This window comes from Hylaeus volcanicus, chromosome 6, assembly GCF_026283585.1.
Source record: "Hylaeus volcanicus isolate JK05 chromosome 6, UHH_iyHylVolc1.0_haploid, whole genome shotgun sequence".
NCBI classification, from domain to species: Eukaryota; Metazoa; Arthropoda; class Insecta; order Hymenoptera; family Colletidae; genus Hylaeus; species Hylaeus volcanicus.
This window is the reverse complement of record NC_071981.1, coordinates 11272891-11293281: the sequence shown is the minus strand read 5'-3', so window position 1 is coordinate 11293281 and position 20391 is coordinate 11272891. Positions and strand designations below refer to the sequence as shown.

General features: G+C 35.3%; 1 protein-coding gene across 10 annotated transcripts in view; it reads right to left on the bottom strand.

Annotated features, from left to right (window-relative positions):
- The window catches only part of LOC128878668 (tensin-1), a 334268-nt gene that overhangs the window by 130547 nt on the left and 183330 nt on the right, over positions 1-20391 (bottom strand). For 7 of the 10 annotated variants that reach the window (XM_054127041.1, XM_054127043.1, XM_054127042.1 and 4 more), the window contains one exon: positions 3910-4083. In XM_054127041.1, the coding sequence (XP_053983016.1) occupies positions 3910-4083 (174 nt within the window). Of the gene's footprint in view, positions 1-3909; positions 4084-13259; positions 13700-20391 lie in introns of all 10 variants that reach the window. The other 3 variants (XM_054127048.1, XM_054127046.1, XM_054127047.1) reach the window with 2 other exon arrangements.

The window sequence follows — 20391 nt, the reverse complement described above, 5'->3', positions numbered from 1 at the left end:
CTTAACGTTTCGCTCCCTGCATTTATATTGCTATACAAGGTGTCCCTGGAATAAGGGATCTAGAAATCTATTAGGTGTAGAAATTAATTCTGTGCCTTCATATTGAATCACTTATAACTTCAGTTCACATCAAAATATTTACTCGTTATTTTGTTACGTTATATTAATTTTGGTTAGTGTTGGTTTTCTAACAGATCTATCTAAGTGTATCTATTAGGTATAGTAGTTAGTTTCGTGATTTTAGATTCAATTATTCACAACTCTAATTTAAATAGAAAAATATTTAACCTTCATTTTGTTACGTTAAAAGTAATGAAATACGTAAATTGCTTCAACATTTAGTTTTCCCACTAATATGTGCTCTCTGGGAATGTGTGGTTTTTATTTATAATTAAATGGTATGTTTGCCTTAGAAAGGCACAAAATTAATTTATACGCATAATATTAATTGAAAAATGTTAGTCCATGCTGATTATAAAATTATTTTGTCGGCAAAATGAATCATTTTTCAATTTATAATCAATTTATTTTATCTATCCAGGAACCATTAAATGAAGACATCCGACTGTCTGCATTTTATCAATTACCTTTTTAATTCACAAACGCCAATTGTAATTTCTAATATTTCTATATTCATTATACCAAAATTGTCTACAACGTTGGCATCATTTCTAATCAAATGCAATAAACAGTTTTAATTCTATCGAAAGATACGAATTATTAATTGAAATACATTGCTTTCAAAGTTAAATACTACACGCGTGGACAATTACTTGAAATGAAATCGCAGCACAAGAGGTTAAAATTAGTTAAAACTCCATAGCGATTAACTCAAACAGTAAAATAAATATGTAAATTGGACGAATCGACAAGTTTGTAGGTATTCGCTGGTGCGGCGGTTGTCGTTGGTCAATACGCGATACACCCTGTACAATGCACGAAAGTGCTCGCTCAATCCCTGACCCACATGTGTAGGAGAATCCTGGTCTGGTAGTTGCTACACCCCCAGAGAGTTTCAGAGGTTACTCGCAAAGATTTACGCCCGGAAGGGGTGTATATATGTATATCGAGATTTCGTCGTTTCGTGTATAAGGCAGATAAAACCTTATTGGCCCACGAGAAGGAACGAGGCTAGATTTCTGGAAGCTCCCGTGAATCTCGAGCTTCTACTTAAGTGGATGGTATCACGTCTCGGGTAAACAAAATCGATTCGTTCCTTCTTGTTTCTTCTTAAAGCTTAGTCAGGGTTTCAGAAATACAGACACGTCTTAATATCCGGACACTATAGTACTTTATTCATTCTTGCAATGTACATGTGGCCGTAATAAAGTTGGAACCGAATATAATTCATATTGAAAATTTATGGAATTATCTCGACAGAAAGATTCAAGCAACAAAAATCGGGATAAAAATAGATTTGAATTCGATTATTCGAAGAATGGAAATTATGTATTTTTTATGTACACCATTAGAATTTGATAAGTGTCCGAATATTAATACGAGTCTGTATATATCTCAATATACTGCGTTAAAGAAGTTTGAAAACATTCAATAGTTGCATTGAATAATAATTTGTTGTATTGTTTTCTTTCCCATTACTAGTCGAGACGCAATTACCGATTACGGTATCAGTTTTGATGTAGCATCGAGACATCTCTGATAACACGTATACATGTTACTAAAGTACTGGTAAATTACATACGTAATAAACGTGTTATGTGTAATTGAGTTGTTTTCATTTTCCGTTAAATTAAATCACTGCACGATCATTCTGCTTTCAAGAGCAGATAACAAGGAAATTGATGAAAAACTCACTTAACGTTTTCGTAAATATATTAACTGGGTATAATAAATTTCATTGTTACATATTTCACGCTACCAAATGATGTTGCAGGATTTTAAATGAAAATTAGCCTCGGGAGTCGTCCATTTTTCGACCCGAGACATGGTACTATCCCCTTGACTCGTTTAAAAGTTCCCTCGACGTTTGAGCAGATACTTCCTCGTAGTTTTATATGCAAAAAAAATGAAGTATTCTTCACTGGTATTACTATATCTGAGGAATGCCTTTATACCGCACAGGGTACCGTATTTTATCGAGATAAGTTCCACTCGAGTTTCCGCGAAAGTTTAATTAATAACTAAGTAAACGTGTACCTTCAACAGATAATAATTACGATCAAGTTTTGCCGAAAGTTTGAAGGTCGAATCCTAAGAAGTCGGAAGAACGCGAATAAACGGGGTGCTAACTGAGAAACTACTTGGTCGACCTTTATGCTCCAGAACTTTTATTGTTGGAACTAAACCAATTAACTATTGAAAACTGTAAAGAGACTACACCCATCGCGACAGTTGATTTTCTTTTGACTCTATAACAGTAACTATACTCTCTTCAGGTCTCCATTATTCCAAGACTATTCCTATTTTTCATATTTGAAACTTGAAATTTCTTCGATAATTTTAACTGGACCATATACAGGGTGAAGCGTCTAACGCTCGACCATAAGTAACTTTTAAACCAATTGTTGTACACAAAATTTCTTCGCGCAAAAGTTCATCGTTTCGAGGGGAATATACGATGCAAACCCCCGTTCATAAATATGTGGACACTTGCCACTTTTAATAAATAATTAATATCCACCGTAAGTTATTACTATAAAATTGATTGTTGCTAAATTCTGTTTCGAATGTGTACTTATTAACATTTAATAGTATTGAATAGTATAATATTAAAATTGTAGTGGCATATTAAATTTCACAGAGAAACTATACGATCATTTCGATAGAAAAGTTTGGAGAAAATGTTCAACGTCTGAAGAACATTTATCTCGGGAATTATAAAATAAATGAATTGCTTCGAATACAATGAAAAAATTAATAGCTAGGGTGTTAAGATCAATGACAGTTATTTTAAGAGCACATGGTGGATACATGAAAAGAAAATTGAATTGTTTGTTATCATTATTGATAAGATATTAAATATACTATTGATAAAATATATTCTCTAGTGGAACATGCAGTTATTGTAGAAACATAAGTGATATTTATTAATACATGATTCGTAATATTTTTTAGATACTTATTCTAATCAAAGAAGTGTCCACATACTTATGAGCGGAGGTATATGGAGAGTATTATTCTATCATCAACATATTTTTTATAAAAGATGTCAAGGTCACCCACGATTTTTTAAATAAAACCTTGCATATTTTTATCCATAATATGATAGCATTTGTTTGGAATTTATTTCTTTTTTGTGCATCACATTATAAACTTAAGAAGAAAATAAGGAAAGATAGTTTTTTCGTATCTTGAATTTAACGAAATAAATATACCTATCTTATTCATATTCGTCACATTTTTTGCAAATTATTAGATTCTCAAAGTCAAATTTTCCGCTAAACATACTTTGCATCTGGAAAAGTCTTTAGTTGTTTTGTTATCTTTGCAATATCTTACTTGGCAAGTTTTTCACTCACCTGCAACTGCATTTGTATTTGATATGATAACATTGTATATAAGAAACTGTACGTAAAAGTTTGAAAATGGTTATTTCACCATTCGCGGTAGGTTTAGTGTTAGGAATTCAGTAATTTGTTTAAACAAATTTTATTTGTTTCCAATCGAAACATCAAAGTATTCTGCTCAAAGGTTTAGACGTGGAAGCCTCGGTTAGTATCGGGTCGTGAATATCTCAAGTACCTTAAAACTCTTATTATCTAATGTTATTACCTTTAAGGAAGTTATGAGCCATATTATTTATGATAAACAGATTCTGATCAATTCTCTGACAATAGAAATAATAGAGAAATAATAGAGATCATGTTACGTGTTTCATCCTGTATAGCGTAGTCGTCGAAGCGAACCAACAGACAGGAACGATTACGATAACAAGTGAGGCGTACTTACCACGACTTGTTGACTGTTGGTCGGACTAGGGCTCGGACTTGGCGTCGAGTTTGGGGTCGAAATCTCCCCCGAAGCGGGTGAAACCGAACCTGTGGTGACCGTTGGAAACGCTCTTGCTGGATCTGCTTGCCATTGCTTATGGATTTGCTGCGAGGTATCCCGAAATCTAGCACCCTGGAACACGAGGCAAAACGAAAAGTATAGTTCTCAGTTTTAATAGAATCAACGGTAAGCAGTCACAATATTTCGTATAATATGGAAAACTTTTTCAATATCATTAAATATATCTAAACGTCGTTTAACGTCAGCTACGTAATGCAATAAAAAAAATATGCACTTGTGAGCGAAAAACATCGGTGACCTTGAAAATTCCCCAAAAATGAGACGTTGAAAAAAAAATCGTTACGGCGTATTAGCTCTCTCGTACCGTTACAATTAAATATAAAATATTTATTGTACAATAACAATTGAAAGAAATATTCAGTTCTTCTGGTTTAGGCGAACCACCCCGTAGATTTATAATATGGAGGTGTCAATCATCTCTTTTATTTGGAAAACAAATTTTCTTATCAGTTTAATTAGATGTGATAACATTCAATATAGTATTTTCAATATAGTAGACAGAAAAATACAATTTCCTTTTACTTTGTACTATCATAGCTTCCGATGCCATAAACAATGCGACGACACGGCGCAGTGTTCAACAGTTTGTCACCATCGAACACTTGCATCCTTGAGAAGAATCAGACCGCGCGACCGCTTGCGCATGGTCCTATACATCATATCGCAACGATGACATACTTCGATTAGTCGCGGATATTTGCCTCCAAACAATTGTATCGCAAACGATCGGTCTGCACGCTCGACTGAAAAACTCCTTCGAATGGAGCATTTATCTACGACTCGGTGACAACTGTATGGAACTTGCAAACAGTCGAAACGGACCATCATAACAAATTACTTCAACCGTTCGCTGATGGAAGAACTACAGGGTTGGGCGAGAAGTCTTCGCGTGCTCAAAGTAATTCTAAAGAGTTTCACGGAATCCAACTGATATTCACGCTTCTTAATAACAATTTAGGATACTCTCAGAGTACTAGTAGATCTATTGTATAAATTCCTTACGTAGATTGGCTAGTTTTTAATGAAACAAAAAGAAATAAAAGTAGGGTGGTACAATGTTATAGCATAAATTGCACTTTTAACGCTTTTAACCTCGGCAAAGAGCATACGAGCAAGGAGCAATAAAATAACATTTTTATTTTCTCTCCTTCCATATTTAAGTAGAAAGATCAAGCATTTATCATCGTGAATAATCGGAATGTACATTTTGCAGTTCATTTTATTATTTTCATTTAAGGAAGCATAACGCTGCAACAGTGTGAATAGAGAGGTATTTTCAGAAATTCTTCATAAAGAAACTATGCGATCAGTTGTTTCCAAATTTTCATTGTATGTTATTGAATACTTAAACAAACAGAAATCTGTCACATAACGTAATTGACAAAGCGTTACTCACAACAAGAAGGCAGTGAAAAGAATAGCACTGGTGTTCGGCAAAACGGTTTCGTGACCACAATGTATATTTGAAATAAAAAAAAAAATAAAATTGTTCTGAAACTAGATACCTACTATAGGGTAGGGTAGCTATATTACCTATTGTCTGACGTAGGATTTTTTCAACATCTCAAAAAATTAGAAAATGATGGGCCTTCGAAACAAAATTTTCGAATTTCACGAAAAAATATTATCTATTTGTTAAAGAAAGAAGAAAATGGAAAAAATCAATGTTCATTTGATCCAGTTAATATTCATTTGAATTACAATTAAGTTTGTTGAAATCCAAATTAGTAGAGGCGCGTAAAGGATATTTCCAGTATTTTTTTACCAAAAATTAAAAATTCAGAGGTTAATATAGACACCTTGCATCGGAGTTCGTAGACCCTCTGAGACTACAGAAGATCGCGTGCAACGGTGCAATCTTACGGAACGTTGTTCCTCGCGGTACGGTAATTGCAGTTATGCAACGGACTGCCATAATAACGATTAGCACAGGAGTATAATAGGAGGCGTAAATGGAGCTGCTTGCGTACACCGCGCGACCGAACGGTCGTTCCCTTTTGGTTGCTTTGAATTGAGATATTCTCCCTTCGCCGGAAGAATCGAAAGCGTTGGAATTAATTCCACGATAAACGGGAGAATGCGACGGTGCTACGTTTACCTTTAAAAAAAAGTGGCTATGTATACAAAGCGCCGTGTCTGATTAACCCAGTTACAGTTGATGTCCTTCCAGGTGGATTTCAAATTTCTCTTGAATACATTTTGTCAATGTACTGCCGAAACGTTTGATCAATCTGATGTTTTACTATTCAGAAAGAACAGTACATGCATCCGAGATTATTTTGAATACGTTAACGTTCTATTTTCGTACTGGATATGTTAGGCACAAAATTCAAGAGTTAAAACATACTTCAATTTAAGTTTCTGTTCTTCATTTACATATGAAGATAGAAATTTGCATAAACATCCGCAGTCTAGTGATAAGTGTCCACATATTTATGAGCAGGAGTGTAAAACATTTTTCTCTATCTCCGTTACTTTTTGTAAAATTTTACCGAATAGATATTTCATTCGCAACTTTGATGGCAGTTTTCATCCTTTGAAATGAATATAAATGTTATCTAATATTTTCCAATGCTGTATCAACGTGCCAAGTTACATTAAAATTAATGATTATTTATTACGAGCACAAGGATTCTATCTAGCAGAGAAAAAAACGAGTCTAGCAGCTATGTCTTCATAAAGAATACAATGATATCTCGACAGAAACGTACCTATGTCTGTTTTTTTTCCATCAACCGACATGTGAATTACAATGCGCGCCTCGTTAATTCAACGCCACCAGAATCTCATTGAAAAATCCGTTCTTCGCGCATCCATTTTGCATCTAAAAAGATTTTGTTCCTTGTGTTAAAGTTTCATGACGGAGACGATCAATCTTCATCCGTGTTGAGTTCGGAATAGAGCACGGAATCCATTGCTTTCGAGGCCAAATAAACACAGCGTTCCGATTTTTCGCAGAAACAAGAAAAATGCGAGCATTGGACACCTGAACCGCGAGTCGAATTCCAATCTTTCGTCGACCGTCCCAAGTAATCGAGTTATCCAGGTCGCCGATAGTTTCCTTCTCTCTAATCCTAACACAATGGTACACAAGTGCGCGGACAACTTAATCCGTTAAGTCGGTAACACCGTACCTGTTCCATTACGAGAATAGAACTGTCTTTGTGTCCCGAACACACTGATTTTCAATTCTATATCTAAAGAAGTCCTTGTAGAACGTGTGTCGCAAAAAAAAAACACGTAGTAAATTAATGAAAGGTGTTTCTTTGCAAGAGAGTTTCCGGCGCTGGGAAATACTACAGAGAATATTCTCATAGCATTAGCTATCACCTGCTTATGCGAATAAAGACAAGCATGAATGGAAAAATATATTTATCGTGAAATCTACGTAGGATCGTACTCAAAAAACTTTTGATTGGGAATAAAGAGTTTTAATAATTTTTCTAAATAAACAAGAGTTTTTACTTAGAAATGAAAATTTATGATGACACGTAAACAATTATTTTGGTATACCATTCACATAATTATAAATGTATCAAATCTTCAATTTTCAATAAAAGACAGTGCCAAATTTTATATTTTAAGTAAAATCAAGTTCCGTGAGAACAATTATTTACGGACTATTTTTTATTAGAAAAGTAAAGGAAAACAACGAAAATTAATATAACTTTAGATGAAGAATTATTTCCTTGTCCCAAATAATACAAAGCTAATTACTGAACTCTAAAAAGATGAAAGCTAGTAATTCTAAATTACAAAAGATATTGTCTTCTCCTTTCGACGGTATTACATTTCGTAGAATAAATTTTCAAATTAATGGCGACTCGCAGTGTCACGAGCAACTTCCACGTAGATGTTCAAATCCGATTACGTGGCACTTTTTCGTCGCCCTCGCGTCGATTTCTTCGTTTCTCGCGAGGAACTACGTTGTTCGTTCGTAATTCGACCCCGTCGTGTTACCGTGGATCGCTTTCTCTGTGTGCTCGCGTGTCTCAGCAATGTTACGGGAACGCGTTACGTTGCAAGAATCGCGGACAAACGTACGAATTAGAGGCTACCGGGGAGCAGATATCGAATGCCGTCTCCGCAACGAGAGTCAGCGCCTTGAAGTGATCCAGCACGATCGAGATCGGACAGATAGGTTCGCGGCGTGCCAGGTATCGATCGGTTCGATCGCGGAGGTCGCTTACCGGATACGGTACACCGCATTTACACCAGCCACGATTGCCAGCCCCAGTGTAAATAAAGGCGTGGTTTTAATTAAGCAACAAGGAAGTAACAGGGCGACACGAAGGAAGAAAACTACCACGATTACATAACGACAGTTTACGGCTTGGGTGCCGCGCAGAAGACATACCTAGGCTGCTCAGGTGCGAGAGAAAAAAGTCCCGATTCGGATAAACATCAATTGACGGGATTACGATTTATATAGCCCGATAACTCCACGAGCGTGCAAAGCGGCGCCTTTCTTTATCTTGATACGTAGGTCAACAGAATGCACCGAACGCGATGCACTTCCAAGAATCTAATCGACACGCCTGAAAAAATAACGTGCCAACGTCCAATGTGGCATTGGTTGATAACGTTGGAATTATACTCGAAGGATCGTCCCATTGACCCCCTTTTATGCCTAGACATAGCGATCAGTATTTCGTATAATTTGTTACGCTATTTTTACATAACATGTTCAAACTTAAAAAAGTTAGGAATTCGTGTTGGTAACCTCGTGCGAATTAGATCAAACACCTTCTTCGTTTCAATGTTTCGGTCAAAGCATGGTGGCCTTCTTCAAGAATGACAATTACTGTCGATATTTAATTTTTAAGTGATTTGTTATATCTAGACTGCGGATCTTTATGCATTTATAGGAAATTCGAATGTCCAAGAAACTACAAAATCCAGACAATATGCAAGTATGTATATAAAAAATCATTGAAAGTAAAGATCATATTATAATATTTACAGACTAAAATAAATTCCAACTTATGTTCAATTTTTGTAGATACGTCTGTAACAATTTTATTTTGCATAAAGATCCACAGTCTAGTTATATCGTTATGAAGTTGTGCAAACTTACAATGACGAATAAGTCTATCAGAGTTTATGTAAATGGTTGTCTTTACAGCCTGATAGTTTTATTGAACGAGAAAATCGATTTTTGAGCATATTTTGAACACATTAAACTTTACATTAACGGTAACTTTATTTGCGCAAGTGAACCAAATTTAGCAGAATCGTTAAACACAGATACAGATACAGGTCCTGAGTTTAAAACTGCCTTAATATGGAATATCTTTCTTTCTTCATTTTTAATTAACTGTGTGATATATTATTAATAATAAAAAATCGGTAAAAATTTTAAACAGATATTGATTTATGATTTTTATCCAAGATACCCATATACTCAAAACGACCGCTGTGACTTTTCAAGTACTTTCGTTAAACTAATAACAATATTATTTAAACAAAAGCTAGTCTGTTGAAAATTAATTCTGTGCCTGTCCTGGAGAATCTGTTTTATTTAATAATCAATTAATGTTACCTCAATTTTGCTTGAATGAAGCTATACATGTTTATTTGTATGGATTAATAGATGGATTTTTATATTCTTTTCAAAAATAATATTAGGGCCCTAGGTCAAGAATTTATTAGTTTGCAAGTCACGAATTTTATCGCAAACACCCACATACTTGACACACTGTGCGATGGACCGTTTTTCTCGTGAAAAAGACTCTCGAGAAAATCCCTCCACGAAATCCACAGGTGAACCAGCCAGCAACCTCTGCGAGAAGGGGACTGTTTATCGTCGATCGGTCGTAAAACGTGGAACGAGTTGACGGGGGACATTGTTATCAAGCCCTCTTTTGCCATTCGTACGCGATATGTAAATCGTGTCGCGAGACGGCATGCAATTGCGTCAAGCATTTCAACCGGGAGAGCGTAAAAAATTAATTGTCTCTAATCCCAGCTGCCACGGAGTCGTTTAAGCAATAACACGCGTCGACCGTGCCCGTGGATGAAAGGAGGAAAAACTCCAACGCCTGGAAGAGTGCTCGTTCGGCTGAACGGGCGTCAATGCGGTGCAATCAATTTTCGTGTTGCTCGTAAGTCACTCGATCGTTGCGCGTTTGTCTGCGCTTGGCCGTGTGTTGGTCGTGTTTCCTTGCGCGGGAATTACGCGATAGATAACGGTTGATCTTACAGTGTGATCTCAATGGTCAGATATCGACGTCGATAAAGAGAAAACACACATGGGAATTTGGAGTAACGCGTCCACGATACAATTACGGAGGCTGGGCAAAATACAAATTTAATGCAATTATTACCCGTAGAAATTAATTCTACGCCTTTACATTTAATCTTAACATTTATAACTGTAGTTTAAGTAAAAATATTTTCTCATCATTCTGTTATGTTCAATTACCAACCTTCGTAGTAATGAATGATTGCTTCGACATTTCGCTTTACGACTATGCGTGTCTCTTGGAATGTGCGACCGAAGGAAGATTAAAAGTTGTATAGTTTTTTTTTTTTACACAAATGTTGAGTGCATCTTAGAAAGGCACAGAGTTAATTTCTACACCAAATATTTTGACGAACGAGTGAAATATGAACAACTGTGTATCTGTTTCTCGTTAGATGAACAATTCTACAATTTTCATTCAAATTTGAATTGTAGAATTAAATATTGCACAACAAACAAACTAAAATCCTATTGTTCGTTTGAATAAATGTGGATACTCTAAGTCACTCGACCGTTGCACGTTTGTCTCTCCATGACTCAGTGCTAGTTGTGTGCACACGGGAATGTGGAGCAACGTATCCACGGTACAATTAGGAAGCATGTGCCCGTTTGGTTCTTAATTAATTTCTAGGGGGGAAAAAGGAGGAGTGTTCCATGTAATCGATTTATCGCTGCCTTCTCGTTCAGTCGGACATCATATTGAATTATTGTTAATTACGCCCAACAAGATTAGAGACGGTTCGACGATATCACGTCAATTAGTCGGAGTGTTGCTCCAAAAAGGTGGATACGAGGCTCTGATAGGATAATATCGACTATCGGGTGTTACGCGGACTTCCCCGGTGACACATTTACACGGGAAGAATTTAATTATAGAAGGTAGATGCTGAGGCTGACAAATGACCATGCTATCCTATCTGCAAACTCGGTGGACAACACAGGATCTCGTTTTTCATCTTCGATCGGCTATACTTCATTTACGTCGTTCAGCTACTATATTGCTCACTCAAGAAATAACTCATGTATAATATTTTACAAATTATATGTATTGTACCACTTATGCTATTTTTTATTAATATAAAAAGTCAAGCATATATCCAAATTCATCTTTGTTCAAGTCTCGTATTTAATTTGAGTAAACCGATTTTATTTATTAAAGCATTACTTCGGTAACAAAAATCTGATAAACGATTAACAGAGTCATATCTAAGGTCGGATCTGGTAGATAGTATGGACAGTACTAGTCAGACGTTATAGTCAGACCACCGTGTGTCTGCGACAAAACAAAAATTGCTGGATGCTCTCTACATTCTACTTACTCATAGTATTCAGAACTGATTTATATAGCTTTCTCTTTGCAATATAAGTGTTCATCATTATATGAATTTGTAGTCGTATTACATATTAGTAGGGCAATAGAGTTCCGAGCTGTGGATTTCATACAACCGAAACTATTAATTAATTTTATTTCATTTTCCCGTCACTTTATAGTTATAATGCGTCGATATTCGAATTGTTTAGAATTTGGTGAGTAATATTTAAGATGGCAATAACAAAAACAAATTCTCGACTTTCCATTCACGTCGCGTTTCATTTGAATACAAATGCTGTTGAAGTTACTGAAAATGAATTTTCTGTATAAAATCATTACAGGCGGTAAAGATTGCATTTACTATGATAACTCTAAATGTAGAAAAGCATCGATCTTTGAAATCGACTCCAAAGCCTAATATTCACGTCAACAAAAATTCTGCTCTGCATTTGGTGGGACTGAAAAGGTATCTTGTATTACGAATTGTTACAATCGCGTGAAACAATCACAAGTCACTATAAAACATAATTGAGCAATTTGAGTTATGCGTTAAAAGAAAAGAAGCCATTTACTGGATAAAAACGCCGTAAAGTGATCCTGCTTCATGACAACGTCCAACCACATGTTGTAAAAGCGACCGAGGACTATGACTTTGCGTTAGGTTGAGAATTTCTTTCGTACGTGACGTATAGTCCAGACATGACACCTTCGGATAAATTGAAGAGAACTGCAGACATGATCACCTATTCCATTCGCTGCAGCATCATTTGACTGATACACACTTCAGAACACTTGAAGCCATGCAAAAATTCATTGATAACTTTATCACCTCGAAACCGGTGAACTTCTATCATTAAGGAATCCGCAAGTTGTTCAAAAAGTGACAAAAGGTCATCGATGCAAACGGGAAATGTTTCGTAGATTAATATTTTTCAGTTTGTTTTTAAATAAAGATTCAATTTTGTGAATTAACGTTAAGAACTTTTATGCCAAACCAATATTTAAATGCTTCAATTTAAATAAAAGGATCCGAATTAATAAAAAAAAAATTATATAGAGAGCATTTGCTTCCAAGTCTTTAATTACAACTCATATTTAACTTTTCTAATTTCATTAAATTGCATTGATTAAATATTAAATTTATTTAGATGTTATCAGTATCTAAGTCTTCATTATTCAAAGGTTTTTTCGATAAATTAAAGCTAAGTACTGAGAATTTTATAGTATTGCTGCGGGTGGTAATTTGCAATAAACCCTGTGAGTGACGCCTACAAAAAAATCAGAAATGTCGATCGGTTGTCTACTTGACACATGTAAAAGTTTCAGAACGATCGGAGTCCTGGAACATGGTTAGATAATTAAAAAGAAACAAAAATCCTATGCGTTACGCTCCGTGCAATGGGCTGAAGGAGAATGAGACAATGGTCAGACACACTACGCGTGTCGTACGGCTGAAGGAGAATGAGATACTGGTCAGACACACTATGCGTATCGTTAAGCTATGCATACGACAGGGTGGCAACCAGTTTCAACAATTTTGTAATTAATATCATAAAACTTTCTTTAAAAGTATTCCTTAAATGTTCGATATTAACCTAGCCTTTAAAAGGAATACATATGCATATTTCATAAATAGCGAGCTAACAGTGTTCCCATGTTATTGATGCGTACCTCGCTGAAGAGATAATCCAGATTTTTCTGCGATATCTTTGCCTTCATTCCGCGGGCATTCCTTGCGTCGAACTAGCCAAGAAAACAACCGAAGCGTCGTGTCCGCTAAATCGACGAAGACATGTGCGAATGGCGCCTCGACGAATGTCACAAGTCACAAGTTCCTTTTTTTCTTTCTTCCTCTCACTCTTTCTTGGGTATGTTGATCTCGTTCCCGTTTTCAGAGTCCGCTGCGTCCTTTTAGACGCATAAATAGTCGATGACGCGACGCGCAAAATGCGACAGAAGGTCGAGCACTAATGCCCGTACTATAAGATCCATCTGCGCTTTTCCTTCAAGTTAGTTGAAGGGATCGCGACATTGCCACAAAAATCTTTTCTCCACGCATGCGCCATTCTTTTCTAGTAATTCATACGTTACGTCGATGATACGAAAGTCATCTGCAGAGATAAGCAAAATTTTAATCTAAATAAAAATCTGTGTTGTGACGAATACAAGATAAACAAGCTGTTATCAGTTGTTCGTTGGAAATATTTCACTACGATCGAGTAAAAATATAACTAATCGTTATATAATACTTCTCCAAGCATTGGATTAAAAACATTTCTACCATTTATATTCATAGTTCTCTTCAATTTAACACCGAAGTAAGTGAATTATGTATTGCGAAAAATGTTACATTTCTAAAAAATTTAGTTTTACGTTTGAAATGACAGGAGGAAAATTTGTCATGACTGCTTAAATGAATTAACTTGACACGTACTTATTAATGAGTTTTATTATTAATATGTTTTGTTTCTTTAAAACGTGCGTCCAAATGAAAAATTAAACTTCCTCGGAATGTCATAACATCCTTTTTTTATTATAGTTGAACAGTTCATTAAATCGAGGAGAACCATAAAACGTTGTCAATGAAATGGTTGGAGAGACGTCATTGAATATTTTTCTCTTGTGCCAAGCGACCATTGAATTTATAAAAATGTAACTGTGTTTGGTTCGCGTGGTAGTTTGTTCGACCGACTTCGACGAATACATAGACTACAAAGCGTAATGTGCGAGGGTTTGGAGATCGTTTGAAGAGTGTTTGTCAATTTGGATGAACATGAGAGTGTATGTTGTGTGAAAGGTTAAAAGAAAAGTTAATATTAGTGTTAAAGTGTAAAAGCTTAGGTTAAACTGCATGCAGCCAATAGCGAGCGTTTTAGTATATTAGAATTATACCGACTAGTTATTTGATGTATTTGCAATTATCAACAAAAATCCTATCAGTATTCCATTAAAATTCTGCCTATCTCTGGTTTCCTCGATAAGATCTGCAAACCGAACCGACGAATGTGATTCGTCACGTCACTAAACCTCTGCGTCCTTGGAAGATATTTTTGGTGCACGACGGTAAAGTAGCTTCTCGTTCGCGAATCCACGCCCCGAATTTGCGTGACTTCGCTTATTGTTAGATAGGCCCACGGGATCCTTTCGAAAGCGATTATCGATTCGCGACGTGTCCTCTTTCTCTGCGAATCGATAGGCTCGACGATTCGTCTCTCCAACGGAAACATTCTCACAAAACATGGATTGAGAATACGCCAAACTCCAATGTTTAACCCACCAATTACACTGTTTCGATTTTTTAAAAATGTAAAAAAATGTCTGTAATATTTTTTGGAGAAACGTAAGTGACCTTTAATTTTCTAACGTAATGATGTATATTTTTGTACGTAATATGAAAGCCCGTATTAAGACGAATTCATTCATGTGCAATAAACTAACATTTTAGGTCCTACAAAGTCAGAAATCAAAGAAATAATTCGAAATATATTTTTATCGACACAGTTTCACTTTCAATCACGTACGAGGTTTGAGTAAATGAAGGGTCTATAAGTTTTACAAAGTACCGATATTTTGTAAGAAAACTTTGTATGTTCTTAGGGCAGCTAACAATAACTTTTTCACCTATACTATCCAAAGTTGAAAGAACAAAAAGAATTTTCAAAAGATCAAAGATAAAACACCGATAAAAACTTTAAAACTAAAAAACTCATTTCCATCTTCTTGTCTGTAAACATTTTCATGAGAACGGTAATGCAAGCTATTCTTGTCCACAATTAACAGTAATTATTCTTACTAGACATGAAAATTGCATTACAGACAATTAATAAGGGAGAATGATTGATTTCGCTTGTCGGTGAAAAATGGAGTTGCTCGAGACTCGTATCATTTGAAGAGCCGTTGTAATCAAACGAGACAGTGTCTTAATGAAAATGTATGGATCAGGTGTTTAGCAATTCGCCAAGGTTTTAATTAAATTAAACCGGTGATTCCCTCGATGGGAATTCCGCGTTGGATCGAACCTGCCATTCCCGAGCTGAACCTTGTAGCCTTCGATAACTAGTTCCAACGCCCACGCGAAATTACCAACTCCCCTTTCTACCCCTTTTCTCTCTTCGACCGGTACTTCCGTCGGTGGCATCTCGTGTTTCAAGCTTGGTACTGGATTTCGATCGACCGGCCATTAGATACGACCGTGTAAAATGTACTATGGTTTCTCAATGACACCGGAGAAATCAGTGCCGATCGAAGTTCTCACGGCTCGTGCTGACCGATTCCTACCCAGATTCTTATCGATACCGGAGGGTATCTCCGTTCGCTGTTAATCTGTCGCGTAAATTGCAAACCGTGGACGTATGCGAGACAAACAAATGCGAGAGACGCTCGCCACACAAGTAGACACGTGAGAAATGCGCAACGGGGAATTCGGGGAATCTCCAATTTGCAACAAATCGTTCGTCGTTCTAGGCTGTACTTTCTACTTGGCATCAACGTTTTTATCCATTAATATCTTTAATGATGGAAACCTGGGTAACATGGTTCCCACTGTTGAAAGTTTTTGAACTACACACCTTTTCTGAACTCTACAAAATAACATGGCTTAAAGGGGCAGAGGTTTTGTTGAATATTTAACACATTTACGCCGGCGCTGCTATTTGTGTTTCTTGCCATAGGGCGGGGTGGTGGTACACGCCATCTGATAGACACGCGAACGTGATCCACCGGTGGTCCACGACGCCCGATGGGACATATAAGTCGTGAGCCACCGGTGGTACACGCTGACGTGAACGTGTCAAACAAGCAAAAACTGATCTCATAATCCCATGAACATAGCATTAAACTTCTATAACTTCTGGTATATAGAGATGTAGTAATACTACAACATTAATACTCATCGTATACATATTGGACCATTCAAGGACGAACTTTCTTCAAATTCCACATTGTCATTACCGTTTGATGATTATAACAATATTCAGAAATCTTTCGTTTATTATAATTATATAAAATCTTTAGTTCAGACTGTTTTTAGCGTCGTAATTTTATGAGTCTTTCTAGAAATTATTTCTCTAAAGTAATCAAATATTTTACTCTTCAAGAATTTTTATTCATTATAGATTTCAGAGTTATTGTGCGCCCAGAAAAATTAGGTTTCTTTTAAACTGTGCCATGAGCTTAAGAAGGTTAAGAACGATTGCCTTAGACAAACTGTAGACGAATAGAACGTACCCTCTCTCTTTCACTATACGTTTCTCCTTGTCGTGCACGGTAATGTGTTTGACGGTTGCGTGACACAGGTGTGTAGAATTATTATGCAGCCGATCGCATGATGAATCGGCTTAAACCTAGCGAATATTTAATCTATATACGACTGAGCGATGTATTTTCAACGAATCGCATAATCCGTTTCGAAATGTCAATGCCGCATCGATAGCTACGGGATAATTAAACATTTAAATAAGTTGTTAATCGAAAAATTCGAGGACGATTTAACAAATAAGTTCTGTATGTTTCGAGAATAATTTTCGTTGCGCGTAACCAAGGCACGATGATCGTCTATGATGTAAAGTAATTATTCTGTCAATAACGGCGTGACATTTAAAAACTTCATAGTAATTACACTTACATTACGTTATTATTAATTAAATCTGTTACACTGGGTGTCGAAACTGAATTCAAATACGCGTAATCAATACTTCGCACATTTTATATAAATGATGCATAAATATATCGTACGTGTTTAATACATCAGAATGCGAAAAACACGCTAGAGTTTACGGAATTAATTGCACATGATAGAGCGACGTGCACAGAATATCGAATACATCCAAAGTTATGCACAGAGTAATGTATGCATTTCGCATATGGAAATGTACTAAATGTCTGTAATATATTTGTCCTTGTCATTAAAAAAACATATAATATGGAAAACGTTACGTACAGATATTAAAATTCAGTACTCAAATGGGACGTATTTAATAAATAATTCTTTAATCGACTAATAAATCATACGAATCGTTAAATGTCACGGAGTTACTAACATCATATTTGTTTTGACATTTTACGTTATGAACCCATCCAAAGCAGAAGAACCATTCAGAGTTTATTTTAATCTTCTAGAAGAAAAATTAGTTAGTACTGAATGAAAAAACGAATTCTGTGTTTTAGCAGATTTCATCTAAAAATAAGACACGGAAGAATTGACAACATTTTTTTTTTCACAAAGAGCTCTCCACTTTGTCAATATATTTCAGCGATATCATGCCACGTGTCCGACTAATCGCAACCACTCGTAGTGAATTATCTTTACAAACGATAACCTGCGGAGTTACGTAGCTCTAACGTTGCAAAAACGTTTGAGTCTTTATCTAACAGAAGCAAATCTATCATGAAACTAATGATGCATCAACTTGTGGCCTCCACAAAAAAAGGGAGCCTCAAGAGTCTTATTTGTAGAGTTTTTAATTTAACTACTACTCATTTTATAACACATAAATAGAAGTATTTATATTTTAGGAAAAATTGAATACACATTGTTTACACTTTGTATTATATGATCTACGTCGAATTATGTCAGAGTGGCAATCTTTTTTATTTTTGTGTGCTGTTTAAAAAAGTTGACCAAACAATTCGAATATTCTTTATAATTTTAAATAAATGTTATTAATATAATTTTCAACAAACATTTAAATTTTTCGGTTATTTAATACTAAATTATATTTAATTCATTCACTGTCGATTATGGGATTTCTGGTAGTTTGTGGTACAAGTTTAGATTAGTCGCAATTGGTCTCGGAATAAGTTTACAGCCATTTGAGTTAGGAATTATTAGAAAGGATGAACGAAAATTGTATATAATAATATTTTTTTATTTAAATCAACACATTTAATAAAACTTCTTATTGCCAAAGAAATAACAGGTTACGCGTCTCTATTAAATTTTGTGGCACAGAGTAAAACACTTTAAATTTTCTTGCCAGTGAATAGATTAATAATGAAGACTACATCAGTTTAACTCGGCATTCAGTCAGACTCCTTTGTGTTAATAAAAATGTTAATTAATCCCTTACGATAATAATAAAATAAATATATTTCCATAATTATACAAATCATTTAATCTTTGCGAAACAGACCCGTCGTTGTTATCCAATGCCTGGTCGATAATATTCTCGACGATATCCTCGTAAATCAAAGAACGATAAGTATTTTTCGCTAAATTGAAACCGACCGGTGTGCTCGTTTCCAGGAAGTTCAACGTTTGCACTAAAAACAGGTCGATTCGAGCTTGTAGTAAATTTGTGCCCTTGACGGGACGTATCATCATGGTCGCGGGACGATAATCACGATTGCTCGCGAATTGTCAGTGACTGCGGGACACGCGTAGGTTGCGTTCACGAATCAGCGTTAAAACGAACGCGTCGCGATGCGTCAATATTCCGCTGACACAATGGTTGCGTTTCACTACGAGGTTTCACTTCAAGGAAAACGGTCAATTCACGTTTCTGAGGATCTGTTGTGCCTCGAAGCTAGTTGCGAATTATCCTATGAACCTAAAGTTTCTTAATGCATTAGATACATGGCCAATGTATATTGACATGTGTGCATTTCTTGTTCTACCTTTTTACGAGTACGGCTGTACATGTACACCAAAAGTATTCTAGACAAATAAAGTACATATAAACGAATTTTGACACTTTTAAAATAAGCATTTGTCTGGCACAGTACATTATATTTTGCTTTTTTAAATATTTCATCAAATAATAATATAAAAAATTCTGGAATTTTGCTTTTGCGAAGATTAAAAGAATATTTTATAATACCGTACGTACAGTGTAATTCTTAAATAAGTAAGATAGTATAGACCAGTATATGTATTAAAGTCTATAACCAAGTACATACTTTATTACATGTATTAATAAGAAAATCTACAATACTTATCTTGTTTGTTTAATAATTATAATATATGCATTTTATATACATACATATCAATATTTACATATTCATTTTATTTACATATCGAATAATATAAAATACATGTAGTATAATTATTCAATAAATAAGGTACATACTAATACGGCATTCTATTTATGTTATTTAATTGTAGACATGTATATTATAATAATAGTTATTTTTAGATAGAAACGGAATCTGAACACTTTTTGTATTATTATATTTGACAATAAAACAAGATACAATGCACAGTGCCAGAAAAATACTTACTTACAAATAATATTTATATAATATTTGCACATATGCACATGTAAATAATAAAATGCTTTTTAACTGATCAAACAAAGCTTACTCATAAACCATATGCACTGTTTAAAATTACTTCCTCGTGACAGGGTTAACAATCAGAAAAGATCCAAATACAGCGATGAAGATATTCACTACTTCAGCTATAGATATCTATGCGTACACGTTATTTATAAATTATATTTTTGATTTACATATTTCTCTCATATTATGTAGTTATTTTATTGCCCTGATAATATGAAATTGAATTTAAAACTACTCGTTATTTGTTTCTTTCTTTAGATTGGACGGGCAAATTCAATTTTATGTTGGTTTACACGAATGTAGTATGAATAATGCGCCACTGTTCGAGGCTTCCCGCCATGAAACGTGCAGATGCGCGTCGCGCTGTTACGAAACGCTCGATTGTCCCACACGTCGATTTCGCAACGCGGATCGTACGTACATAGACATGAATTAAAAGTTTCCCCGCAGCGGTCGTTAAAACACTGACGATATTGTTTTATCGTCGACGGTGCGTGCTCGTAAACGGCGCGATAACACCCGTGAG